The sequence below is a fragment of the Drosophila rhopaloa genome, unplaced genomic scaffold (assembly GCF_018152115.1).
Source record: "Drosophila rhopaloa isolate 14029-0021.01 unplaced genomic scaffold, ASM1815211v1 contig_167, whole genome shotgun sequence".
NCBI classification, from domain to species: domain Eukaryota; kingdom Metazoa; phylum Arthropoda; class Insecta; order Diptera; family Drosophilidae; genus Drosophila; species Drosophila rhopaloa.
In genome coordinates, this window is record NW_025335047.1 from 5,315,175 (window position 1) to 5,338,533 (window position 23,359).

Below are 23,359 nucleotides of genomic sequence, written 5' to 3' on the forward strand. Positions count from 1 at the left end.
TCAAAACTCAAATTATTTTCAAAGTTATTGCCGTTTTAGTGACGTGGCAACTAGACCAGTTGAGCGAACGACTGGAACTTTAAACGCGTTTTTCTCGAAACTACTTTTTTTGATGCGGTCGCCACTCTAGCTCAAGTTCTAATCAGTCGATTTACTTGGAATTTGGCATGAATATTCTTTAAATATATCGCTATCGCATGAACCAACAAAAAATTCGACAAAGTGGAAAAATTAGTGAAAAAAATCGACTTTTTTCTTTGAGTAGCCGCCATTTCTTGAAAAAAGATTTTTTTTGGTGGTTCATGCCATAGCGACATTCGTACTCATTAATAATCTATCATTGTTTTATTTTTCAGATAATTACAAGCATAGATATCATGGCGACGCGGACACGGCCTCTTTTTTTCCCCTCTTCTTCAAGAAGGAATAACTCAATGAAAACTAATTTTTTTTTTTGAAATTTATTTTATGTACTCCTTTAAGTTTAATAAACAAATGATAAAAAAAACGGATAGTAAAAATATCTATTGATTTTTTTTTATTAATCGTTAAAAAAAGGTCGAAATTCGAGCCTCTAGACTAGAAGACCCCCTTAAATGATTTGAATTGTTTTTTTAATCCATATTATCTAACTTCCATTTTAGCATTCAGTTGTAAAATACATTTATTTTAGTTTTTAGTTACTTTATAATTTGTTATTGCTTAAAAACTATAATATTTTCGACTTTTTAAAAATTCAATAACATATTGTTTTTTCTTAGTCAAATTTGTGTAAGTGTTAAGAATGTGATACATATCTCAAGTGTTATCAAGTGGTTTAAAAATATATGTATATTTTTTTATTAAATGTAGCACCAAATAAAAAGTTTCTAAAATATTTTTTGATCATATCTAAGCTTTAGAAAAACGCTTTAAACGGATTTAATCTCACCGAATTTTAGATCATGTGAACCACATGGTAGAAGGCAAGCCCCGAAAACGACATTGGATCGACTTACAAAATAATTGGCCACATGCGAAAGCTAAGAATTCTTTCCCGGCGGCCGAAGCTTCAGAGTGATGGCTGAAGAATTGGCACTGAAGTGGGGGAGCCGATGACAAAATTGTCTCCGCGTTTAACAAATTGGGTGACAGGCTTTGAAGTTGCCGGCAGGCAGCGACAAATGACAAGCATAACAAATGAACACTGTGCGTTTTCCGCTTATTCTTCTCTTTCACAGATTCTTCCCAGTCGAATTTCCCTGTGTTGTGAAACAACAAGGAGTGAAAAGAGTCGGAGAGGGATATGCAAGGCACTTGAAAAAACAAAGGAGCTAACACCAGAGATTTGGGAAAAGGAGTGGGAGAAGGAGTCCGAGTGCCAGGAGCAGCATCGAGTGTCATAAAGTGGCAAACGCGCTATTAAATTGACACATCCAGGTCAGACACAGTGAGCTACTTATGTAAGATTGCGCCATATGAGCGTGGACTATGCACTGGAAAAAATTCACTCTTAAATCATGAAGCATGAAAAGCATACCGTTTGTAAGATTAAGATGACATCAAAACAACGCTTTTTTTAGAGGTCAATGATTTATTTTAATGTCGATTAAGCTGTATTTATAAGAGGGCTTTGGGACCACCATGAAATTCCAATAAACTAATTCCCGTCAAAATATTATAATTTATATAAGGGCTCTTATAAAGAACTGTATCTTGTTTAGAGCTAATCCGCTTTTCAATTGTATATAACCTTATAAGAAAATACAAAACATAAATATTTTATAATAATCATGAAAGGCATTAGATCATGAAAGATCTAATAAAATATTTCTATGCTACGAGCAACTGAAATTCAAATTATTAGAATTCTCCAAATATTTTCTGTAATCTACCGAAATAATAAAATTCAGATCTTTAGGAGAATCATTAAAGAAACATTTTTATCTCCAGTGCATGTCTGCTGGAGTGGGCGGAAGCGTCAAATTGTCTACGGCAGCGACACCCCCCAGTCGAAATAGGCATCGACACGTGATTACGCGACCCACTTGAGTCCTAGAACCCTGGAACCCTGGACCTTGGGCGCTACATAAAACGGATCGACGCAACTGCAGTTGAGGATGAATTATTGGTGTAAGCGAATACCCGGCTCACTTGAGAGGCAACATACCGCAACCGACCTTAGTGTCACCTGATCCCACACGTTCGCACTTAAATTCCTAACTAGATGACGTTGTTCCCAGCACTGACCAATATATATGTACATTCCCATCCCCCGAAAGTCCTTCGGCCTGGACATGTGTTTCTGGTTTGCCGTGGCTTCGGTTTTCCGGCGCATCTTTCACGGGGCCGGGCTTGTTACGGCCTATAAATTCCCAATGGCTATATACATATATTACGGCATTCCTCCAGTTCTCCGGCAAGGCATACAATATGTTTTTGTTTGTTTACGCCATCCGAATCCCTCATATTTTGGACGAAGCCATGGATGCGAAACTATATCAAAATAATCTTATTACCCATTGAACATAGCTCTTTACGATGGATTGCAGGTATTTTCGCCCCACTTTAATGGGGATTCCAGATTCGCAAATAGAAACCGAAAATAAGCATTCGCTTCGGTTGTTATTTCGAAAGACAAAACTGTGTTTGCCATGCTCGATCGTTTGGGGTATCGGTTCCATTAACGTCTGAAGAAATCCTCGGCTATTTGGTGATGGCTTTTTTGTGAATTATCCGGCGGGTGCTAATTAAAAACCTTCTTCGGCCAAGGCAAGGAGCGACCATAAAGAGCGGTGGCACGGCTTTGTGGTTTCCAACAATAATTAAAAGCAAATAAATAAACAGATTTGTTCAACGACTAATTGAAGCTCAAATAAATCAAAATCTAACTAATAGTGCGACGGGACCACCCAGAGTGCCCGGCTCCGTGTCCGTGCATCCGGAGTGCTGAAAAAGTTGAGTTGTAATCGAAGTGTTAATAGGCCAAACGGGTTTCGTTGGGCAAACATATTCGAAGAGTCAAAAAATCGCCCGAAGGTCCGACTTTACCCGTGTTTTTTGTTCATATTTCTTCTGGCAGAAACCGCCAGCGACAATCTGACGAAATACTCATCTGAAAGTTGCCCAGATTTGCCGACAGCCTCAAACGGGGAGATGGAGATAAAGTTGGGAACTGGGGAAGCATCGGCCGGGGGAGGAAGTTGGGGACCCAAATCGAGTTGGAGACGAAAGCGGCAGCGAGTTCGCTTCATGCTCGTTGCACTTGAACGCTTCAACGGCATTCTGATTTGTGGCTGCGGCTGCTGTGCGGACTGAGGACTGCGATCCGGGATCCCAAGCCGATCCGATCCGATCCGGAGCAGGACGTGGCCATAATTCACGTGAGGAGCATCTAACGAGTGAAGAAGATGGGACCTGAGAAGTCCCGCCTGTAAGATACTTATTACTTTATTTGGATAATAACGTTACTTAACTTGGAGGTTCATTTTATAAAATTGGGGAAATATTATCTGGGTTTAAACTACTGTTGAAATATAAAATTTCATTGCATACTTTTTGGCGTTGCTGTGGTTACCTATACCGATTATTCTCTGATCCCTTTGCCCTAAAAAATTTCAAAATAGGGAACCAATGTGGAAATCCTTTATAAGAATTATTTGAAATCTATAAAAAGTCAGATCCAGCATATCATTGGATATTTTTTTAAAGGCAATAATAAATGTAAACACAAATTTCTTAACGATATAGATAGCAGATTGAAATTGATCTTTATGTTACGAACTAAGATATTTCAGAATTAATTAATTTAAACATATTTAGTTTGCGAAAAACAAGGTCCATAATACCTTTTATACCCTGCAAGTGCTGGATACAAAAATCCAACCACAAAAAAAGAAAACAAACAACAGGGGAAAGGTGAAAGTTGGTTCTCCCCAAGAAGAATCCCTTCGATTGGCATGGTAATCAGTTTGACCCTGCTCCACAACTCCCCCCTGATCCCGCCCAGAATCAAAGCCCGCCGCCTATGAGTTTCCCATCCAATATGGCGTCGCTGCCGTTTCCGCATCGCCTTGATGCCGCTGAGATGCAGCGCTGATAGACGCGCTTTAAATGCATAAAATTGCCGACTATAAATAAGATTTAATGAAACACATTTTTCGATTCCCGATTCTACACGCATCCGCATCCAATCCCCCCACTTTTGGGGCTTATTTTGTTTGTTTTTGATTCGCTCCTACCATATTGTTTTTGGCAAAGGATTACCCTGGGAAGAGAAGGCGGAGCGTTTAGCCTGGCATCTTCTATGCTTCTTGAGTTATTATTGTAATTTGGCTGTGGGCAGTCGAGTGGAACGGTTGCAGTTGCAGTTACTCCGAAAGATCCCGACCGAAAGACGGCATAAGATGGAACCCCGCCAGAGCTCTGGCATTTTGTGTTCATTTAAATTTTTCACAGTCTATGAAATATAATAAGTTTGCGACATGTGCGCCGCCATTCCATCCCATCCCATCCTATCCAATCCTACAATTAGCCAAACGAACTTTAATTAAAAATTGAGATCTTTCCCGTTCGTAGAATCTATATATTTGGGATAATCAGAGGTATGGGAAGTACGTGAAGGGAGTGGGCTACAATGTCTGCACTAATAGATCACCAGTGCAAGTTCCGTTCGAAGCCACCTACGCAGAACTTTTTGCAGTTCAAAATGTGTTAACGTTAACGGTATACCAACTCGCGTCCATTTTATGCGTTTCGTTTCGCGCGCACATCCCGAAATTTAAATGGGCCGTAACGGAATAATAGCAAGCCAACACAACACTACAGAAAAGGAAAGACTATGTTTTTCTTATTTTTCCCTTGTGGTGGGTGTGCGAGTACAGTGCGTAGAAAAAATGTAAGGCAGGTACCACGAGATCTTATGGAAAGTGCTTTAATCAAATGAGTTTCCATATCTCATCCGAACAGCAATCTTTACAAAACGTTTTAAGATAACAATAATATTTGGAAGAAATTTGAGTACTGAAAAATGATTCTTCTTATTTCGAATTGTCAAGACCAAACCACTAACTTACATTTTTGATAATACAAATATAAGCCCAAGAAGTGTTTATGCAAACAAATGTTTTCTTCTTACACATTTTATGGATAATTTAAAAACTAAAAATTTGGACTATTCAAGATTCTTGAACTAATTGATGGAATAGTTTTACTAATGGAATATACAATACAAAATGTAATATAAAATCATTTTGTGGAACCTTCTTTTATAAAAACTATATCCTAATTTTCACAACATTTATGAGACGCACTGCCCATCTGCGATTGTATGGAAAATGCAAGAGAAAATTCATAAAGCGGCGGATGTTTTCTTAATTTTTAATGCTTTAGTTTTATTTAAGTGTTTATGGAGAAATAACTAATGAAAAACGCCTTGAATTGCATATTCCACCGCAGTCGGATATTAATAAACGGGCGGCGTGCATGGGCCTGTGCTTGTGTTAAAGCGCAACATGATTCGCTCGATTTAAAATGCATTTCCATGCCAATGGCAACGCGCCGAGTTGCCGCCCTTTGATTTATAAAACAGACCGTTGGCGTTGCTGCTGCCTTAGCCGATTCCCCAGTCTCGGCCGCATCCCAGATCTTCGCTCCATGCCGCCGCTGTTTGTTTGCTTAATGTCAATGCAATTAAGGGGAAATACTTTTGGGCAAATATATCATTGCCAGCGACCATGCATTAAAACAAATAAGCAGTCTCGTTACTTTACAGCCAGCTTCTCTTATATTTCCACGCTTTAAATGCTCTTGCGAATGTTCAGTTTACACATCAAATCTTAGCTATTCTAACACAAAACAACAAGCCAGGTTGTGGGTTGGGGTGTTCCATGTTGACCAGGTATACGGGGCAAAGCTCTGGAAGATTAAGAGGAATAGGTTATAGATGTTGAAATACTGTTTGTATTAGGGAGGATCAATGTCTTATGTCCTTTATGTCTTTAGCTAGATTAGTCAAACTTATTTCACTAATAAGCTGTCTAAATTTTAACATTCTTGTTTGATGATGCTAGGCAATATAATAATTAAGTTCTTAGACAAATAAGGAAAGTTAAAAAAAATGATAGAATCAAATGTTTCATTTAAACATAAAAACACAACGGAAGAAGGTACACAATGTGTAAGAGAACTATTACATACAAATATATGTACATTTTTTAAAAATAAACTAATTGAGCTCACAAATCAGATTTGGGAAACAAGAAAAATCAATCGTAAATGTAGTATTATGAAGTTATGGGTTATGCGTTTCCGCAGGGAACTTACACAATCAAAACATCGAAATATAAGGCGACTACACTGAATCACGGATCTTGCGGGTTTAGTGGCTTAGCTTAGGTTTTGGGATGGTGATTTTATTCCGTCTTGGGCACACTCAGATCGTAGAAGAGCTTGCCCATGCCGCCGATGCCGACCAAAGCGAGGGCCATCGTGACCCGGTAGAGCACCTGGTCCACGGCGGAGCCCTTCAGAAACACGGGTTTGCCGTCCTTCTTCTGGAAGTGTTCCTGCACCTTGCGGATCTCGAAGTATCCCTTCTCGATCTGCTCCTTGGGCACGGCGGCGGACCGGCGGCCAGCGGTGGTAGCGAAGCTACGGACAACAGCCTGTGGAAGGGCAAAAAATGTGCGGTTAGTTCTGGACGCTCCAGGGAACTTACGTAATTACTCGGGAGTACTGCTTTTTTGACTCATGAAACTCATGTTTTTTCTCCAGCTTGAAATCTGAAGTACTGTGGAGTCCATTATTTACTTACTCTGGATAGGTTCATCATCTTGCTTGGGTTTATTTTTAATATTTAGCAAAAGGCGAGCACTTTTCCTGGGCGAAAAATATCGAACCTCAAATATGACAGCTACAGCTGGAGGAAAATCGATGTTATATCGATAGATCGAATTCAATGGCCGATAGTGTTCCAGTACTTTTTTGGTATTCACCCGGAAATTATTATTTACTGAAACAGAAATTTAAGCAGCTGTCTATAAAATAATTAATTTATTAGTCCATTGTTTTACAAAAACACAAACGTTGCCATGGGCTTTCTCACAGTATTAAAAAAGATGCGTCAGAGGGAAAAGGAAATGCGCATTTTGCTGCTGTGAGTTCTTGGACATTTTAAAACGAAGATTAGTGATTCATTCCTGGCTTTAACTTTAGAGGCCTGGATAATGCCGGCAAAACGACGATTCTTAAACGATTTAACGGCGAACCAATAGACACAATCTCTCCCACACTTGGTTTTAACATTAAAACCCTGGAGCACAATGGCTACACCCTCAATATGTGGGATGTTGGTGGCCAGAAGTCCCTGAGATCCTACTGGCGGAATTATTTCGAGTGCACTGATGGTCTGGTTTGGGTAGTGGACAGTGCAGACAGGATGCGTCTAGAGTCATGTGGCCAAGAACTGCAGGTCCTGCTCCAAGAAGAGCGTCTAGCAGGAGCCACACTCCTGGTTCTATGCAATAAGCAGGATCTGCCTGGTGCCCTCTCATCAAATGAAATTAAAGAGGTAAATAGTTTTTGGTTTTGAGATTTTAAATCATATTTAATATCCTTAATCCTTTAAGATACTACATTTGGAGGAGATCACCACGCATCATTGGTTGGTGGCCGGAGTTAGCGCGGTGACCGGGGAGAAGCTTCTCAGCTCTATGGATTGGTTGATAGACGACATAGCCAAGCGTATATTCACGTTGGATTAAATACAACTTTCATTACTTCTCCAACAAGTACATTTTATATAGTTTCTCCTGCTTTTCGTCGGCAAACTCCGGCTTAAAGTTCACTTTGTGAATGGACTTGAACCCTTCATCTAATGTTGGTTCCTGGTACTTCTTCTTCATCATGTTGAAGACCATATCCTTGATCTTGGAGTGGTTGGTGTCGGATAACTCGCGGAAAGCAATGTTATGCTTAACCTGAGCTACAGGCAAGTTCATCACAAGACAGCGGCAGGGAATCTTCATTTCGCTGGCTACTTGCAGGAATTTCTTGCGGGATGCCGAATCCACATTGGTATTGTCAACCACACAGGAATTTCCCGAGTCAAGGAAGCGTTTGCAGGCAGTTAGGCAATTTTGAGTGCTTCCCAAGGTGTCCGCATTGACGATTTTGTAGCCTCGTGATTGAAAAAAGGCAGCGCAAAAGTGACTTTTGCCGGAACCCGGCAGCCCTACCATGATGACCATTTCACAGGAGTGGCCCTCGAAGGTTAGATCATCTGGATCGAGCAGAGACAACTTGTCATGTACGGCAGTGGGATCGAAGTCCGGCTTGTTCCACTGCTCCACTCGTTTGCCCAGAAAATGGACCTCAGGAGTGTAGAAAGAAAGCCCAATGTTGGCGGCAAAGAGTCTGTCGGCTAGAGAGTGATCCTTGCGCTGCTTAGTGGCTCCCTTGCCCGTCTCCGGTCTTCCAGCTGCATCGCCCACAAAGAAACAGCGGTCCTCCTGGATATCCAGGCCGTCGTTCATTTCGTTTCGAAGATGCTGCCACATTCCAGTCAGCGGTTTGCGGTAGAAACCATCTCCAATGGCTATGAATACCTGAATGGGAACTCCTAGTTTAGCCACAATTTGCTTGATCTTTACCTTAAAGTCATCAAGGCTGATTTTTCCTCGTGCTATGCCTCCTTGGTTAGTGAAGAAACAAATCTTGAACCCTTCTTTGTGAAGACTCTTCAATTTCTCTGGTACTTCGGGAAAGATGATCTGCCAGTCGTCGGTGTTTTTGGGGAAAACTAATCCCGATTTGGTTTTAATGATGGTGCCATCCATATCGTAGCCGGCTATCTTTTCAGATGCTCTTACCCCGGCGCTGGTAAAAATTACTAGTTTTCCATTGCCAGCGGAGTCCCATTTCTCGGTTTTCTCGGTAATAGACGCAGAAGTGGGCGATGGAGCAGCTTTCTCGTTGTCATCCGTTGGTGGAGGACTAAAAACCACCTCAAAGGGATGTCTGCCATAGACGATCTCCACCAGATCGCCGTGATTGAGCTTACATTCCGTGTCCTGCATCACCATCACGCCATTGACGCCGCAAGGATTCACTCCCAGGACTTTCAGGGCGACTACGGCCTTCTTCATGTCCACCTGCAGTTCGATTTGTCGCTTGGAGCACTTTGAGTCCCGGATTCCGGTTTCCCGGCTGCGTCCCACGAAATTCTCGCCCGCGGATAGATGAATCACTTGATGCTCTGGTTCCGTGGGTTTCAGGGTGCAGATCCTCGCAGCCGCATCTTTGCCAGCTTTGCCCACGGAACGGTTCAGGTATTTAGCCATGGACATTTTGTTGCTTCTAATTAAAAAGCATTATTAAATGTTGGCGAATTTATGGAATTTGCGCGTTTTAATGAAGCTATAAAGAAGAAGAATTTGCCATTCACACAGAAATGATAACAACTGTTGTGGACAAAACAGTCGATTTTAAAAAAGAAACCGTTGAGTTTGGAGTTCTGTTTTTGTGCAACAATTACACTTATAAACCTAAAGTAGGCTTTTGATAACTTAACAAACTAGACCTTATAATTTAAAAACCTTAAATTTAAAGCAGTCAAAATTTTGTTCAAAATACTAACAAAGTTTCATAGAACAACAACAAATGCAACGAAATTTTCTTTCTTTTCGCGTAAGTTTTAAAGTAAAATAATAATTTATTTTTTATCATCCTTTTTATGTAGCCCCTTCTTCGGGGAACCGGTGAATTTGGAACATTATGCACACCTATTCGTCTTTTTCGCAACTCGGCTGCTTTGAAATATGCCGCTGCTCCTCCGAAGACCGCCCCTGGAAAAGCACCTCCCAAAATGCTGAAGTTACGAAAGCAATTTCAGGCGCACAACGATTTGCCAGTTTTTCTGAAGGGCGGCAAGGCGGATAATATATTGTACAGGTTGACCTGGGTACTTTGTTTCCTTGGATTAGCTGGAGACATCTGGTTGTGGGCTGGCTTTATTATCGCCTAAAATCATGATGAGTTATCCCTCATGATAACCTCAAAAAAAACACTTAAATTTAAATGTATTAAACTAATTTTGACGTTCTGAACAACTTAACACAGTTATTTAACAGCAAGTAACGTTTCTGTACATACTTAAATACGGCAAATTAAAAAACTTACATATTTTAACAAGGTGTTAACCATTCACTTAACTTTTCAGGGTCCTCAGAAGAGACAGATAAATATCCTTAATATTTTGTAATTTAATAAATTTACATTGAAATTGTTTGGGTTGAAAACAATAGCAATATACCCTAATTCAAATAAAGCCGCCACTTAGCTGACATTCACATGTCGCTTGTCATTATTAAGGGATTTTTTAATCGTTGTTATAATTTAGGCAGCGCTGCTGGTCACACTGCTTGCACAACTTGCAATTTTGTCGGCATTTTTTTACTGCATTTTTCTTACTTTCAAAAGGTACGTAAGCACGAAATTATATTTAAATTGTTTTCCTAATAAAACACGATTGCCTGACAGGGTTTTTGTTTGTTTTTCAATTGTCTAACCACGTACTTTTTAATCACTCACATGTTTCCGAGTGATCAGCAAGTTTTCAACGTTTACGGGTTTCATTATAGCCATAGTTTTTGATTTCCCATATTCTCTTGGTAAAACCCCGCTTAACTGCCACATCTGCAGATTTGTCGGTTGGCCAGAGATAAAAGTGCATCCGCCATCAAGCTTTCATGTGTTCCACCAACTCTTTGGCTTTTTTTCCAAATTAAAGTAGCATTTTCACATTTTCCAGTTGAGCGACACATGTAATGTAAATAAAGTTTTCAAAGGAAAAGTTTCGAAATTCTCCAGTAATGTTTCGGCTAAAAGGGCTACAGAGGTCCGGCCAGCAACTGAACAGGCTCTGCCAGTTCCGTAGTCGTCCAAATTACGGGAGCAGTCCCAGTGTCCGGGCGATCCCATCGCCATTCTCCATCTCCAGAAGCTCGGGGCTTTGTAGCTCCCTCGTTCGTTCGTACAGGTACTTGCCAGGTGGTATCTCAACATCAGATAACTTATCTATCTCGATATTTTGCTATCTTTCCAGTTGCAGTGCTAATCTTCCCCAACCCGCTGAAATGGCCAGTAAAACCGCCCACTTCGTCCTGCCCAACACGCAGCCCATCGCCGATCTGGACTGCAAGAGTGCCTTCGAGAATCTTACGGATAAGGAGAAGCTCTATGCCCACCACTTCAGCCAGGCCTCGTGGGACGGCGGCCTCATCGCCTTGATCCAGTCCAGTCCAGAGGCACCGCTCATTTTCTCCCTGCTGCACCGCATCTTTGTCGCTGAGAAGCCGGCGGAGCTCAAGGCCAAGGCTCTGGAGGCAGGAGTCTCTGCGGATGAGTACACGGTAAGGAGACCATACAGTAGGGTTCCCGAGATAATTGGATTTGATGAAGAAGAAATAATAAAAAAAATACTGATGTACAACTTTTCATTCTTTTCAGGGCTTCCTGGTCTACACCTGCGGCGTGTTCGCCAACGCGGGCAATTACAAGGGCATGGGCGACAGCAAGATCGTGCCCAATCTGCCCGAACAGAAGTTCGAGGCCATAGTGAAGTCCTCGGCTGCCTACGCCGATGAGCCGCGCGTTGGAAAGATCTTCGAGAAGGTCAAGGATCTGGTCTATGCGCTGGAGTCGCGTAACGAGATTCTGGGCTTTGCTCCCGATGGAATCACCACCTACTGGTCGGACAATTGCACCAAGGAGGATTCGGAGATCGTAAACTCCTGGCTGACCTCCAAACGTATTGAGCCCTACATGTGCCGCACCTTTAAGGTGACCGAAAATGGTAAAACCATTTATGACGTGAAGCTGGGATCGGTGGCGGAGTCCGCGCAGGACGGGATCACACTTCCACTGGAGGAGTACAAGGGCAATCAGTTCCGGGTGACACGCGGAGACTACCAGAAGCTGCTGCAGCGCGTCAACCAGCATCTGCTGGAAGCCCAGAAGTACGCGGCCAACGACAACGAGTCCAAGATGATCGAGCACTACGTCCGCTCCTTTGAGCAGGGCTCGCTGGACGAGCACAAGAACGGGTCTCGTTGGTGGATCAAGGACAAGGGACCGGTCATCGAGACCTACATTGGCTTCATTGAAACGTACAGGGATCCCGCCGGAGGTCGTGCTGAGTTCGAGGGATTCGTGGCCATGGTGAACAAGGAGAGTTCGGCGAAGTTCTCCGAGCTGGTGAACCGCGCCGAGAAGCTGGTGGAATACCTGCCCTGGACAGAGCCGTACGAGAAGGACTCTTACCTCAAGCCAGATTTCACATCCCTGGATGTGCTCACCTTTGCCGGCAGCGGAGTGCCAGCAGGCATTAATATTCCAAACTACGATGAAATTCGACAGGATGAGGGCTTCAAGAACGTCTCACTGGGCAATGTGCTGGCCAACATCAACCGCAAGGATCCCATTCCCTTCCTCTCCGAGGAGGATCAGACCCTGATGAAGGAGTACAAGGTGAAGGCATTCGAGGTGCAAGTGGGACTCCACGAGCTCCTGGGCCATGGAAGTGGCAAGCTCTTCCGCATCGACGAGGCCGGCGTCTACAACTTCGACAAGGAGAACACCAAGAACCTGATTACAGGCGAAACCATCGCCAAGTGGTATCTTCCCGGAGAAACTTACGACACCAAGTTCGGAGCTATTGGTTCCTCGTACGAGGAGTGCCGCGCCGAGGCCGTTGGCTTGTATCTCTCCCTGCAGCGTGATATCCTGGAAATCTTCGGCTTCAAGGACAAGGGGGAGCAGGATAACATTATCTACATCAACTGGCTGAGTCTCATCTGGAACGGCATGGGAGTGGCTCTGGAAATGTTCAATCCCAAGTCGAAGCTGTGGCTGCAGGCGCACTCCCGTGCTCGTTTCGTGATCATGAAGGTGCTGCTAGAGGCAGGCGAGGGACTCGTTAAAGTCGAGGAAACAGAAGGTGGCAAGAACCTGCTGCTGACGGTAGATCGCAGCAAGATCGATACGGTGGGCAGGAAAGCGCTGGGCGATTTCCTGACTAAACTGCAGGTGTACAAATCTACGGCCGACATCGAGGCGGCTTCCAAGATGTACGAACACTACTCGGAGGTGAACGAGAGCGGCTCGCATCCGTGGGCCAAGTGGCGGGACATTTGTCTGGCGCACAAGAAGCCACGCATGATCCTCGTCCAGGCCAACACGGTGGTCGGCAAGGACAAGAAGGTTCAGCTGAAGACCTACGAGCCCACCCACGAGGGCTACATCCAGTCCTGGGTGGAACGTTACCCCACCACCGACATTGACGATCTGCTGGAGACCATCGTGGAGAAGGACAAGAAATACTTCCCGACTGCCTTCGACAACTGAGAACGTTTCGCATTTACAAATTTCGCCTTTATTTTGAACACAATTTGTTAAATATGATTCTGAAAAAAATTATAAGTCATCAAATGACCAAGTATAAGTTTTTATTTTAATTGGTTTAGTTGGCAGGATTCAGGATTGAGCAGATTCATTGCAAAATATTTTATGTGGGGTTCTTTGGCGAAAAAAGTTATACTATCCCATAGTATCTCGTAGTGAATGATCGCAATTGCCATTCGCAGAAAACGCAGACAAGGATCGTGAATTCCAAGGATGTAAGATTGTAAAAGTATCTAGTAATCTTTGATTTCATAGTTGCTTACCAAAACCATTGTGTTGTTCATGTAATTTAATTTGTTGGTTCGGCTGGATTTTCTGTATTTTTGTTTGGACCTTCGCAACCGCCATGGCAACCACTAGAAATCGGCGTAACCAGGAGAACTCTTTAGTTTTCAACATCGGAAAACCGCAATTCAAGGTGCCGCAGTCGCTGCGCATGGAGCGTGACTTTTACAGCTCCCGGCTGTTCCAGAAGATGCAGCACGACCTGGAGAAAGTGAATCGCAGTCTGGAGCTGTCCAAGGAGAACCCTATGACCAGGGATTTCATCGAGAAAGCTGCGATGACGCAGGAAATGAGGGACATTAAGCACACGGAGTTTGTGGAGAAGAAACGCCGCCAGCAACTAAGGCGAGATTGCGAGGAATTGCGGGATTTGGCGGAGCAACTGCGTCTAGCAGCCATTTCCAAGGAGCTAGCCGAGAGTCTAGAGGAACGAAAACACCAGCGGCAGTTGGCCGTAAAAGTAGAGGCCAAGGAAGTGGCCGAGGAGCGTTGCCTACTGGAGGCCAAGCAACGCGAAAAAGAAGCCGCTCTCAAGGAGGAACAGCGTTGCCTGCGCGAGTGCTTGGCAGGACAAATGGAGGAGAACCGCCGACGTCGCCAGCAAGAGCACGCCCAGGTGATGAACGATCGTGATCTCAGCCAGATGAGGCAAAAGCAAATCCAAGAGGAGGATCGCGCCCAGCAGCTGGAAGTTGAACGGAAGAAGCTGCAAAAGCGCCAGGATATGCTGCAGTCCATCAAGGAGAACCAGGAACACCGTGAGTGGCAGCGGGCCCAAAACAACCAGGAACTGGGTGATCTAGCCCAAAAGCAAACCGAAATAGAGCGCAGGAAACTCCAGCTCGAGGAGGAACGCCAGGATGTGCAGCGCAAGAAAGAGGAGATCAGCATTCGCCTGGGTCAGCAGGTCCTGGAGTTAGAGGTGGGTCTTGGGAAGCCTTACATCCGACTTCGTATTAAAGCCCACTCTTTTTGCAGAACAAAAAACGCCATCGGGACAATCTGCTGTTGGATCTGCTGGAGGCGGAGTACACGGCCAAGAGCGACGAGCGATTTCGCCAGCAGATGCAGCAGGAGCAAATGTCACGACGGCGCACCAAACAGGAGTTGGATCGCTATCGCCAGGAGGTTGAGCACCGCAAGATGGCCCAGATGCAGCTGAAACGTTTGGAGATAGCTTCGAGGCAGCAGGAGGCTCCAGATGTAAGCAGTCAGGAGAACGAGAAGCAGCTGGAGGATTACCGCAAGCGCAGGGCCCATGGAGCCATGTTGCTGGCCATGATTGAGGATAATCAGAGGAAACGGGCGGAGGCCACCGCTGAAAATGTCCAGTACTTCGATTTCAAGGCCAAATCGGATGCTGAGCAGGAGGAGCGCATTAAACAGGAACGACTGGCCATGTTGGGCCAGGTTCCGGCCTCTGTTCTTCGATATCTGCCCAAACATGTCCTGACCTCAAAGGATCGCGAGCATTTCTGCCGGGAGGATGTGCAGGCATTGGGTGGTGGCGATTCCTAGCCTAGTTTTCGGATTGTAAGAATTACTTTTGTAAAAAATACTTTTCAATGGGTCCTTGGAATCCCAAACATATCCAATTTAAAATTAAACGCGCGCCACCCTGCGTACGTGACGTGTATCATTCATGACGGCGGCGTTGCCAGATTTTTAAATTTCTCCTTGCAGATGCCACACCTCAGCAAATACCCTGTTTCCACAGCCATTCATACATCCCTTGCTAAAATACTCGAGTTGATTGCGATCAACAAATATAATGAAAAGGAAAACTATTTGGACGATTGAATGAACAAGTTTTTATTTTTCATATTAAGTTCAAATGCAAAATTAAATTTAAAATAAACTACGTTTTTCATATTAGAAATACAAACTGGCATTGAATATATCTGGATCGCTAGTTTTGCCAACAAGGCGTATTTATTTTGTTACCTTGCCACCATTCGATTAAACTAAATTTGTAGTACATTTCAACGAATTCCTTGAAATATTTTTCAAGTTCGTCCTGAGGCGTTTCTTGGATCTTAAGATTGGTGGTTTTATTAAATTTGGAAAAAAGAAAGCGTCGTTGTTTTTATCAGGTGATGCAAGTTGTACAGTCGAATTTAAATCATTTATTTTTTAATCTTTTTGCTACGGTTCTCATGACTGGCGTACAGTTTTCGTCGATCTGAGCACTAGGCTTTAGCAATGAAAGAAACGACCGAACATTGTTCCTGTTGAACTGTTAAACAGATTTCCCAAAGTTTTTATGTATGTTTTAATGTGTTTTATGCTGTTCAAGTATATAACTGTTTAATGAAACAAGTTAGACAACACTGGTTGTCAACGATTATCGGTTTTTAATTTAAAGAATTTTAATAGAACAACTGCCACCCAGCAGATCAAAATTCAATAAGATTGGTGTTACTTAAGTAGTTCCATAAAAAAAAAATGTTGCTGAAGGCACTTTGCGTGGTGGAGCTACTGCTGGATGTGTATCCGTTGGAACAGGGTATAAGCACAGAATATTTTTCACAGTACTTGGTATTTTTTAGGTTGTAAGCATATTTCCAGTTTCCAATGCGGTTACACTGTTTTCTCAATGGCCAACGCTGACGCTGACTGTGATGAAAATAGTGGGAGTGATCTTGCGTACAAACAAAAACAAGGAATCGCAGTGAAAGGGCGTTGCAGTGCAAATGACAGTGTTTTGGCAAAATGCCCGGGCAAGTTTTAATGATGTTTAGCAGTGCCTAGAAAGCAAAGTGCGCGACGCTAAAACGCAAGAATCGCGAGAAATCAAAACGCGGAAATAGAAAAGTGAAAAAAAACCAAAACGCAGACAGCGAACTTTGGACACAGACAATCGCAAACACACACGGGAAAACAAAGAAAAACCGAAGAAATGTCGGCGCAGCGACCAAATGCAGCGGAGCGGGATCTGGAGAAGTTCATCAAGTTCCTGGTTTTGAAGTCCACCCAGGTGGTGGTCCAATCCCGGCTGGGCGAGAAGATGCAGACGCAGTGCAATCCACTGGCGGGCAGCGACTGGTTTAACATTGCTGGCCAGGATCATCCCGAGGTCCTGGACGAGACCAAGCGGGCCCTGAACCTGAAAACCGGAGAGAGCATCCTGCAGCGGCTGCCGCTGTGCGTGGAAATCTCCCTGAAAACCGCCGAGGGCGACCAGATGGTCCTTGAGGTGTGGTCGCTCGACCTAATCGCACCCCAGAATGGCTCCTCCCCAGCCACAAACGAGCTGAACCCCGAGGGCCAGACCCTGAAAGCAGCCCACGCAATCTACAACCGCATGGGCATCATGCTTAAGTCCCTCATCTCGCTGACCCGAACCACCCCCGCCTACAAGCTGTCCCGTCGGCAGTGCCCCGATTCGTACGGCATTTTCTACAGGATCTACGTGGACAGGCCACAGGTACACACCCTGGGCGAGGGCCATAAGCACGTGAAGATCGGCCAGCTCAACACCATTGTGGGCTCGCTCGTGATGTCCGTGGCCTATCGCACCAAGTTGACCATCTCTCCCACGGCTGCCCAGGCGGAGAGCAACACCATCATGCTGAAATCGGATCACTTCAGGCCCGCCACAGATGCCAGTTCCCCTGGCAACCTGCAGCAACATCAAAATGGAACTGCATTGCCCAAAAAGCTGGGCTTTGGCGGTCTAAATCCCATTCAAAATGCCACAGATCGTCGCTTTATCGACATTGAAAAGCCTCTGCGTCCGGGAGCCTTCACCGATATGGGCAAACTAAAGCAGTACACGGAGGATGACTTTGTGCTCCCCGAAACGCCGCCTTTTGAGTGGCTTCTACGTGGACGTGGTTCTGTGGAGTCCCTCAACCGCCTGGATAACAATACAACCGCCAGTGTGCTCAGCAGCAATAACAACAATAATCCACAGGAGAGTAAATTCAACCAGAGCAGCAATCTCAACAATAACTCCACGGGCTTCAAGAGTTTTGAAAAGAACTCTGGAAACTCAGTGTCACCCATCAAGAGCCTTCTGATCCCCGCCAGCGTCACAACCACGTATCGTCACCATTCGGAACCCGCGCTACAACCCCCGCCCGATGATGATAATCTGCTCAAGGAGCTGCACTTTCCCTTCGCCTCGCCAACGTCGCATGTCAACGATCTGGCCAAGTTCTACAGGGAATGCTACCATGCGCCACCGCTGAAGGGTCTCAACGAACTGCAGGCAGAGATCTCTTCGGTTTCCTTAACCACACCGGCAACAAATGGCTCCGGCGGAGGAGCAGCGTGTGGTCCCACGGCAGCGGCGACGGCGATTGCCAGTAGTGCCGCCGATGCCAGCGCCATGGATGATCTGTCCCGGCAACTGGAGCAGTTCGAGACCTCTCTCGAGGATTACGACAAGCTGGTCTCGCAGTTCGGACTCACGGGCTCCTCGTCGACGGGCAGCCGCAGCAGCGGTGGCCTCCAAATGAGCAACTGAGTCGGATTATACCCCCAGACGTGTCATTAGTTAGTCCTTATTTATAAAGGGGCGGTCAATGTGCGAGGACAAGGATAAACTGAAAAGGGAGAAAACTATTTTAAGAGAACTGCATGGAAAAGTATAGGTAAAAGGCTATTTTTGTTTATTGTATTCTGAAAGAGGTAACAAATATTCCGTAGTTTTGACTTATTTAAAAGGGAAGCATCTAAGAATTTTTGCTGTACAATCTCTTACTAACGGAGCGGAATATTTATTTGTCTACCTTATCAGCTTTAACATATTTCATATATTTAATCTGTCAGTTTATTATGAAAGTTTGAAAGATAATTACAAATCTTACCCTTTAGATTCACTTAAGCCTTTTCTTAAAAGTGTCCAAAGATTGAAAACTAAAAATTTGACCCGCCCCACTATTTATGTATGCCATTGTGTTAAGTTGAGTTGATAGGCTGCTTTTTGATATTACCCGCTATGTAAATACTATATATATAGGCTTTTGTAGGCTCTAGGTCCGTCTAAGTTGTACATAGGAGTAGAGAGCTCATGGCACGTTTCAAAGTTTCCGATGCAGCAGTTTAGACCTTAGCCACAAATACATAAGTAAGTGCCACATGCATATGCATATAGACGGCTATAACTTGTGCAAATCGTAGTAAGTTGGGCGTACTCGTCGCGTGTTTGTTTGTTTGTTTCTTTGTTCAAGTGCCTTTCGCCTGCTTGTAAGTGAAAAAAAATCATATATGTACATAAATAACTATAGATAACAGCAATTAATCAGAAAGCTAAAAGGTTCATTTCTGTTGTAAGTGAGCAAAAACGCCAGATGGCCGATTAAAAAACGTACTGTTCGATCTATGCAATGCATAACCACTAATCGAAAAAGCGAAACTATTTGAAAGACTTGAAGCATAACGAAATATATCTATCCTAACTTAGTTGGTACTGTCAGGAAGTTGAAAAGAACAGCTAGTGTTTTCTTTTATCTTTAATCGTTGGTCGCTTTTGCCTATTTATTGGTTTTGAAATTGCTAAATTATGCCTACATATGTGAATCGAAATTCGAGTATACATTAAAAATACACTAAACAATAAGAAAATTTATACATACATATAAACAATGAATAAAAGCAATTGTTAATCAAGACACTAATCAAAATGTTTACTTCACTTTAAAGAGGGCGTGTCACTTGCTGATGCTGTAGTGTATGCCCTATAGTTCACCTTGCAAAAGGTATGTATATGTTGGATCTTTTAATATCTAGACCATTCCGGATCACACCTCCCAAAAGGCCCGAGGTCATGTGACTTACCTAAAGGAGATACGAGGTAAACACTCCCCCTAAGGGTTTTTCCACCGCTTTAAACTGGTTATTGTTTGTTTTCATTTTGCATACTTACTTTATCGTGCTGCCTGGTATTCTATCACTCAATCGGGCTTGTATTGTATAATGTTCGCCAGAGTCGAGAGTGTTGCGCTGCACCTGGCTACCTGTCTACCTGGCAGTTTGTTGTGGTCGTTATCAATTAACAGGCGATTAGTATTCTCGATCTCCCCACAGCTGACGACTCTCCCAGGTGACTATAGTATATATCTTTGAGCTAATCTCTGGTACTATTTGCGCACTCCGGAGATTGCAGTTTTTCGCATTTCAGCTGTCATTCCATGGCGAATTAACGTCACTATGGCAACGGCAACGACATCGTAAAGGCTAAATAGTTTTATTTTTAACTGAGCACATATACGAATATATAGGTTTACTATTTTTTTTTTGTTTCGCCAATCCGATCCGCGAGTTATCTGCTGTTTTGCTTTGTGCCCGATTCTTTCTTTCGAGTGCTAATGACATTGTCATAGTGCAAAACAAATGGACAGCTGTACACGCTTTTGGTTGCCTTCACGTGAGTGGGTGGAACTAAGAGTTTGGGTGGTACCTGTAGTGGATATCTAATATATGCCTGTATATTAAATGTTCATCAATCAAAAAAACAAGTTATGTAAAGTATTTCTGGGTGAATGAAACCAGGCATCTCTAACTTCTCGTTTACATAAAATCTTTTTTGTTCTCTGATTTGAAAACTTATCTTAATTCCAAAAACAAACCTAAACAAATTAAAGGAAAACAATACAAAAATGTTTTGATGGAATTTAATTAATAAAATCACCAGCTGGTTTTATTAAATTATTATTAAAAAAATTTTTTTTAATCAAACCAAAATTCTTTCGTTTCCAAAAGTTAGCAACCGTACTGAAAGTTTTAGCCTTGATTAATTTTTTGTAGTTTAAAGAGACCACAATAGCATAAGTTCTAGATATGTATGTCTGAGTTTTTGGTATTATTTATGTCAAGAAAAGAATTTTTCTACTTTATAATTTTATCAAAAGCTTTTAGTTTTTACAACCCCCGTTGATTGTGTCCGAATTAGCTGCTGCCGAAAATAGAATACAGCGGAAGAGTCTAGACTATAGTCTATTATGAGCAATGAACTTTGTAACAGGTCCGAAAGATACAACTTAAAGATCGCACATTGGCGACAACAGGTCGCCGGCACTGCATTTGTGTGGGGACACCACTCGAATATATGCATGCACACAGATTTTGTTTTGGCTTTCGGTTTTAATTGTCCAACGTTTTCGCCGTCCGCCTTTGTTTGAAGTTCGCTGTTGCCAAGCGAAAAATGGTGACGCGTTGCCAACAATTGAATGTATTTATTTGCCTTTTGGCTTCGGACTGCATATGAAATGCAAACTTTGGCAGGCGGGAAAATTGCTTTCGTCTGTCTCTATTTTTTACTTTTCTTTTTTTTTCTGCCGGTGCCAACGCTCCAAATAAGCTACCCACGGGAACCGGATTGCACTCTCTCCCCCGGGTTTTCCCTGTTTTCCGGCGCCCACGCACCTCAAATTGAATTATTTACAGTCTGCCTTTAGTAAACTCTTTTTGAAAAAAATTGTATTAGTAAGAAACCTTAAATATTATTTTAAATTAATTAATTTTATTTTTTCTAGACTTGATCAAATTTTTTAAAATACATTTGATGACTAATGTCAAACCGGCTTAAACATTTTATGATTTTTTCGCAGTTTAAAAATCAAAGAAATAAATCAATTTTTATTAAAACTATTATTAATTCTTTGGGGAATGCAAAGTTATAAAAATTACATTTTTTCAATTAATTGTGTTAATGGAGGTCACACTGTATCTTCTTGGGGCACCGGGATTTTTTGATTGTATTCACGTGCCGAGGTAAACCATTTCAGTTCAAGTAAAATTCCCAGTAAGGTGGATTTGTATTTCGAAATTTCTTGATAAGCTCGCTCGAGCAATAACGATAAACAACAAATGGCGATAAGGCAGGGCCTAAATGCAATGCGGACGCGGTCAGAGCATTAATTGCGTTTTATGCAATGCGACCGCATATTTGAAATATTTGTGCCAAGCTCGCCGCCCAGAAATCGACAAAAAAGATGAATGGACGAACTTGGAAGCTTCAGTTCTGAGCTTTTCATGAAGCTGCAATGGATTTGTGCAACTCCAAGAGAAACCTACACATTTATACAGGGGCGTACACAAAAGGGGCGGGACTTGGGGCTTAATACTGTTTAAAATGGGGTCAAAACAGCTTTACGAAACAGAATAAATGATAAATAATATATTTGTTTGACCTACTACATTTTAATTTCGAAAAAGTGACTTATCTATAAGGAAGTATCTGTGTAAAGGGTTTTTTGAAGTCAAACCAAAACGAAAATAACTTTGTTTAAACGACTTGCATCTATTTTAAAACATTTTTGATTTAATTGTAACTGCTACGTTACTTCTTATCTCTACAGAGAGATAATAAAGTTGATTTCAAAATATATTTGTAAACAGAATTCTGATTAGATTAATTTGATATTTTTCTTAATGACTTGATGTCATTCAATGATCAAAGACTTATATATATTTATATGATATATGTAAGTTAGAAATAGAATAAACAAGAAAGGAAAGCTAACTTCGGGCGGAGCCGAAGTTGATATACCCTTGCAGAATACTCTGTAAATTATATTCTCCAAAATTATTCATATGATGCATTCTTAATACTCATAAAAAATCCCAACATCCTAAAACACCAAAGTTATAGCATTTCCAATCGTTCAGTTATATGGCAGCTATAAGATATAGTCGGCCGATCCTTATGAACTTTGGTAGGTCGGATTGATTGGCTAAAAATAAAACCCATAGAAAATCCCAACTTCCTAACTTTACAAACACCAAAGTTATGGCATTTCCGATCGTTCAGTTATATGGCAGCTATAAGATATAGTCGGCCGATTCTCATGAAATTCGGTAGGTCAGATTGATTGGCCAAAAATAAAACCTATAGAAAATCTCAACTTCCTAACTTTACAAACACCAAAGTTATGGCATTTCCGATCGTTCAGTTATATGACAGCTATAGGATATAGTCGTCCGATCCCGGCCGTTCCGACTTATATACTGCGTGCAAAGGAAAGAAGGGTGTGTGCAAAGTTTCAATTCGATATCTTTAAAACTGAGAGACTAGTTCGCGTAGAAACAGACAGACGGACAGACAGACGGACAGACAGACGGACAGACAGACGGACAGACAGACGGACAGACGGACAGACGGACAGACGGACAGACGGACATGGCTATATCAACTCAGGAGGTGATCCTGATCAAGAATATATATACTTTATAGGGTCGGAGATGTCTCCTTCACTGCGTTGCACACTTTTGACCAAAATTATAATACCCTCTGCAAGGGTATAAAAAGAGATTGGTGGCTCAATCTATATTTTCATTTATTAATCTGATTTTTTCAAAACCCCTTGGAAACACATTCAGCTTACTCCACTGCAAGCAGTAGCACTAGTTGTTCATCTGGTTTGCCGGCTTTGGAGCCCAGCTGCAATAATAGAGAGCATAATTGAATTTATTTTTAGACACCCACTGCAACTGCATCTGCATCCGCTTGTAGTTTCCACATTCCACACCGATTTCCATATGTTTTAACATGTTGCTCATACGCCCGAGTCACATTTTGAAGTGCTTCGGGGTTGGGGGCTGGGCTGCCTTGGCGAATTTTTTGGTAAACAACAGCATAAAACATGCGTAATAAACTTACAGCTACGCGTAGCTACGTGCCGAAAGT

The 23,359-nt window shown here is 42.7% G+C and overlaps 7 protein-coding genes across 9 annotated transcripts; 5 read left to right on the forward strand and 2 right to left on the reverse strand.

Moving 5' to 3' along the window:
* Positions 1–5,736: 5,736 nt before the first annotated feature.
* On the reverse strand, positions 5,737–6,920 carry LOC108050111 (cytochrome c oxidase subunit 7A, mitochondrial). The gene is made up of 3 exons (XM_017131611.1): positions 6,794–6,920; positions 6,304–6,644; positions 5,737–5,895 (listed from the first exon to the last, which is right to left on the reverse strand). The coding sequence occupies exons 1-2, from the start codon at positions 6,809–6,811 to the stop codon at positions 6,393–6,395; spliced, it is 270 nt and encodes an 89-aa protein (XP_016987100.1). The 5' UTR covers positions 6,812–6,920; the 3' UTR covers positions 5,737–5,895; positions 6,304–6,392.
* A 49-nt stretch (positions 6,921–6,969) lies between these two features.
* Positions 6,970–7,772, forward strand: LOC108050110 (ADP-ribosylation factor-like protein 2). Its single transcript, XM_017131610.2, has 3 exons — positions 6,970–7,135; positions 7,195–7,549; positions 7,608–7,772. The coding sequence occupies exons 1-3, from the start codon at positions 7,071–7,073 to the stop codon at positions 7,740–7,742; spliced, it is 555 nt and encodes a 184-aa protein (XP_016987099.2). The 5' UTR covers positions 6,970–7,070; the 3' UTR covers positions 7,743–7,772.
* LOC108050109 (uncharacterized protein F21D5.5) lies at positions 7,558–9,400 on the reverse strand. The gene has a single exon (XM_017131609.2). It carries the CDS (start codon positions 9,324–9,326, stop codon positions 7,755–7,757), a length of 1,572 nt encoding a protein of 523 aa, XP_016987098.1. The 5' UTR covers positions 9,327–9,400; the 3' UTR covers positions 7,558–7,754.
* Positions 9,401–9,622: 222 nt separating this feature from the next.
* LOC108050097 (cytochrome c oxidase subunit 7A1, mitochondrial) lies at positions 9,623–10,170 on the forward strand. The gene is made up of 2 exons (XM_017131592.2): positions 9,623–9,666; positions 9,719–10,170. Exons 1-2 carry the CDS (start codon positions 9,640–9,642, stop codon positions 10,001–10,003), a joined length of 312 nt encoding a protein of 103 aa, XP_016987081.1. The 5' UTR covers positions 9,623–9,639; the 3' UTR covers positions 10,004–10,170.
* A 202-nt stretch (positions 10,171–10,372) lies between these two features.
* LOC108050119 (dipeptidyl peptidase 3) lies at positions 10,373–13,477 on the forward strand. Of its 2 annotated transcripts, XM_044458681.1 has the most exons (4): positions 10,373–10,458; positions 10,790–11,017; positions 11,084–11,390; positions 11,488–13,477. In XM_044458681.1, the coding sequence occupies exons 2-4, from the start codon at positions 10,851–10,853 to the stop codon at positions 13,381–13,383; spliced, it is 2,370 nt and encodes a 789-aa protein (XP_044314616.1). In that variant the 5' UTR covers positions 10,373–10,458; positions 10,790–10,850; the 3' UTR covers positions 13,384–13,477. The 2 variants fall into 2 exon arrangements, with proteins under 2 accessions (XP_044314616.1, XP_044314617.1); XM_044458682.1 differs by lacking the exon at positions 10,790–11,017 and having other exon boundaries at positions 10,387–10,458.
* A 125-nt stretch (positions 13,478–13,602) lies between these two features.
* Positions 13,603–15,371, forward strand: LOC108050129 (meiosis-specific nuclear structural protein 1). Of its 2 annotated transcripts, XM_017131633.2 has the most exons (3): positions 13,603–13,655; positions 13,801–14,647; positions 14,704–15,371. In XM_017131633.2, exons 2-3 carry the CDS (start codon positions 13,877–13,879, stop codon positions 15,241–15,243), a joined length of 1,311 nt encoding a protein of 436 aa, XP_016987122.2. In that variant the 5' UTR covers positions 13,603–13,655; positions 13,801–13,876; the 3' UTR covers positions 15,244–15,371. The 2 variants fall into 2 exon arrangements, with proteins under 2 accessions (XP_016987122.2, XP_016987121.2); XM_017131632.2 differs by having other exon boundaries at positions 13,629–14,647.
* A 951-nt stretch (positions 15,372–16,322) lies between these two features.
* Positions 16,323–19,349, forward strand: LOC108050118 (autophagy-related protein 13 homolog). Its single transcript, XM_017131618.2, has one exon. The coding sequence runs from the start codon at positions 16,625–16,627 to the stop codon at positions 18,194–18,196; it is 1,572 nt and encodes a 523-aa protein (XP_016987107.2). The 5' UTR covers positions 16,323–16,624; the 3' UTR covers positions 18,197–19,349.
* Positions 19,350–23,359: the final 4,010 nt, after the last annotated feature.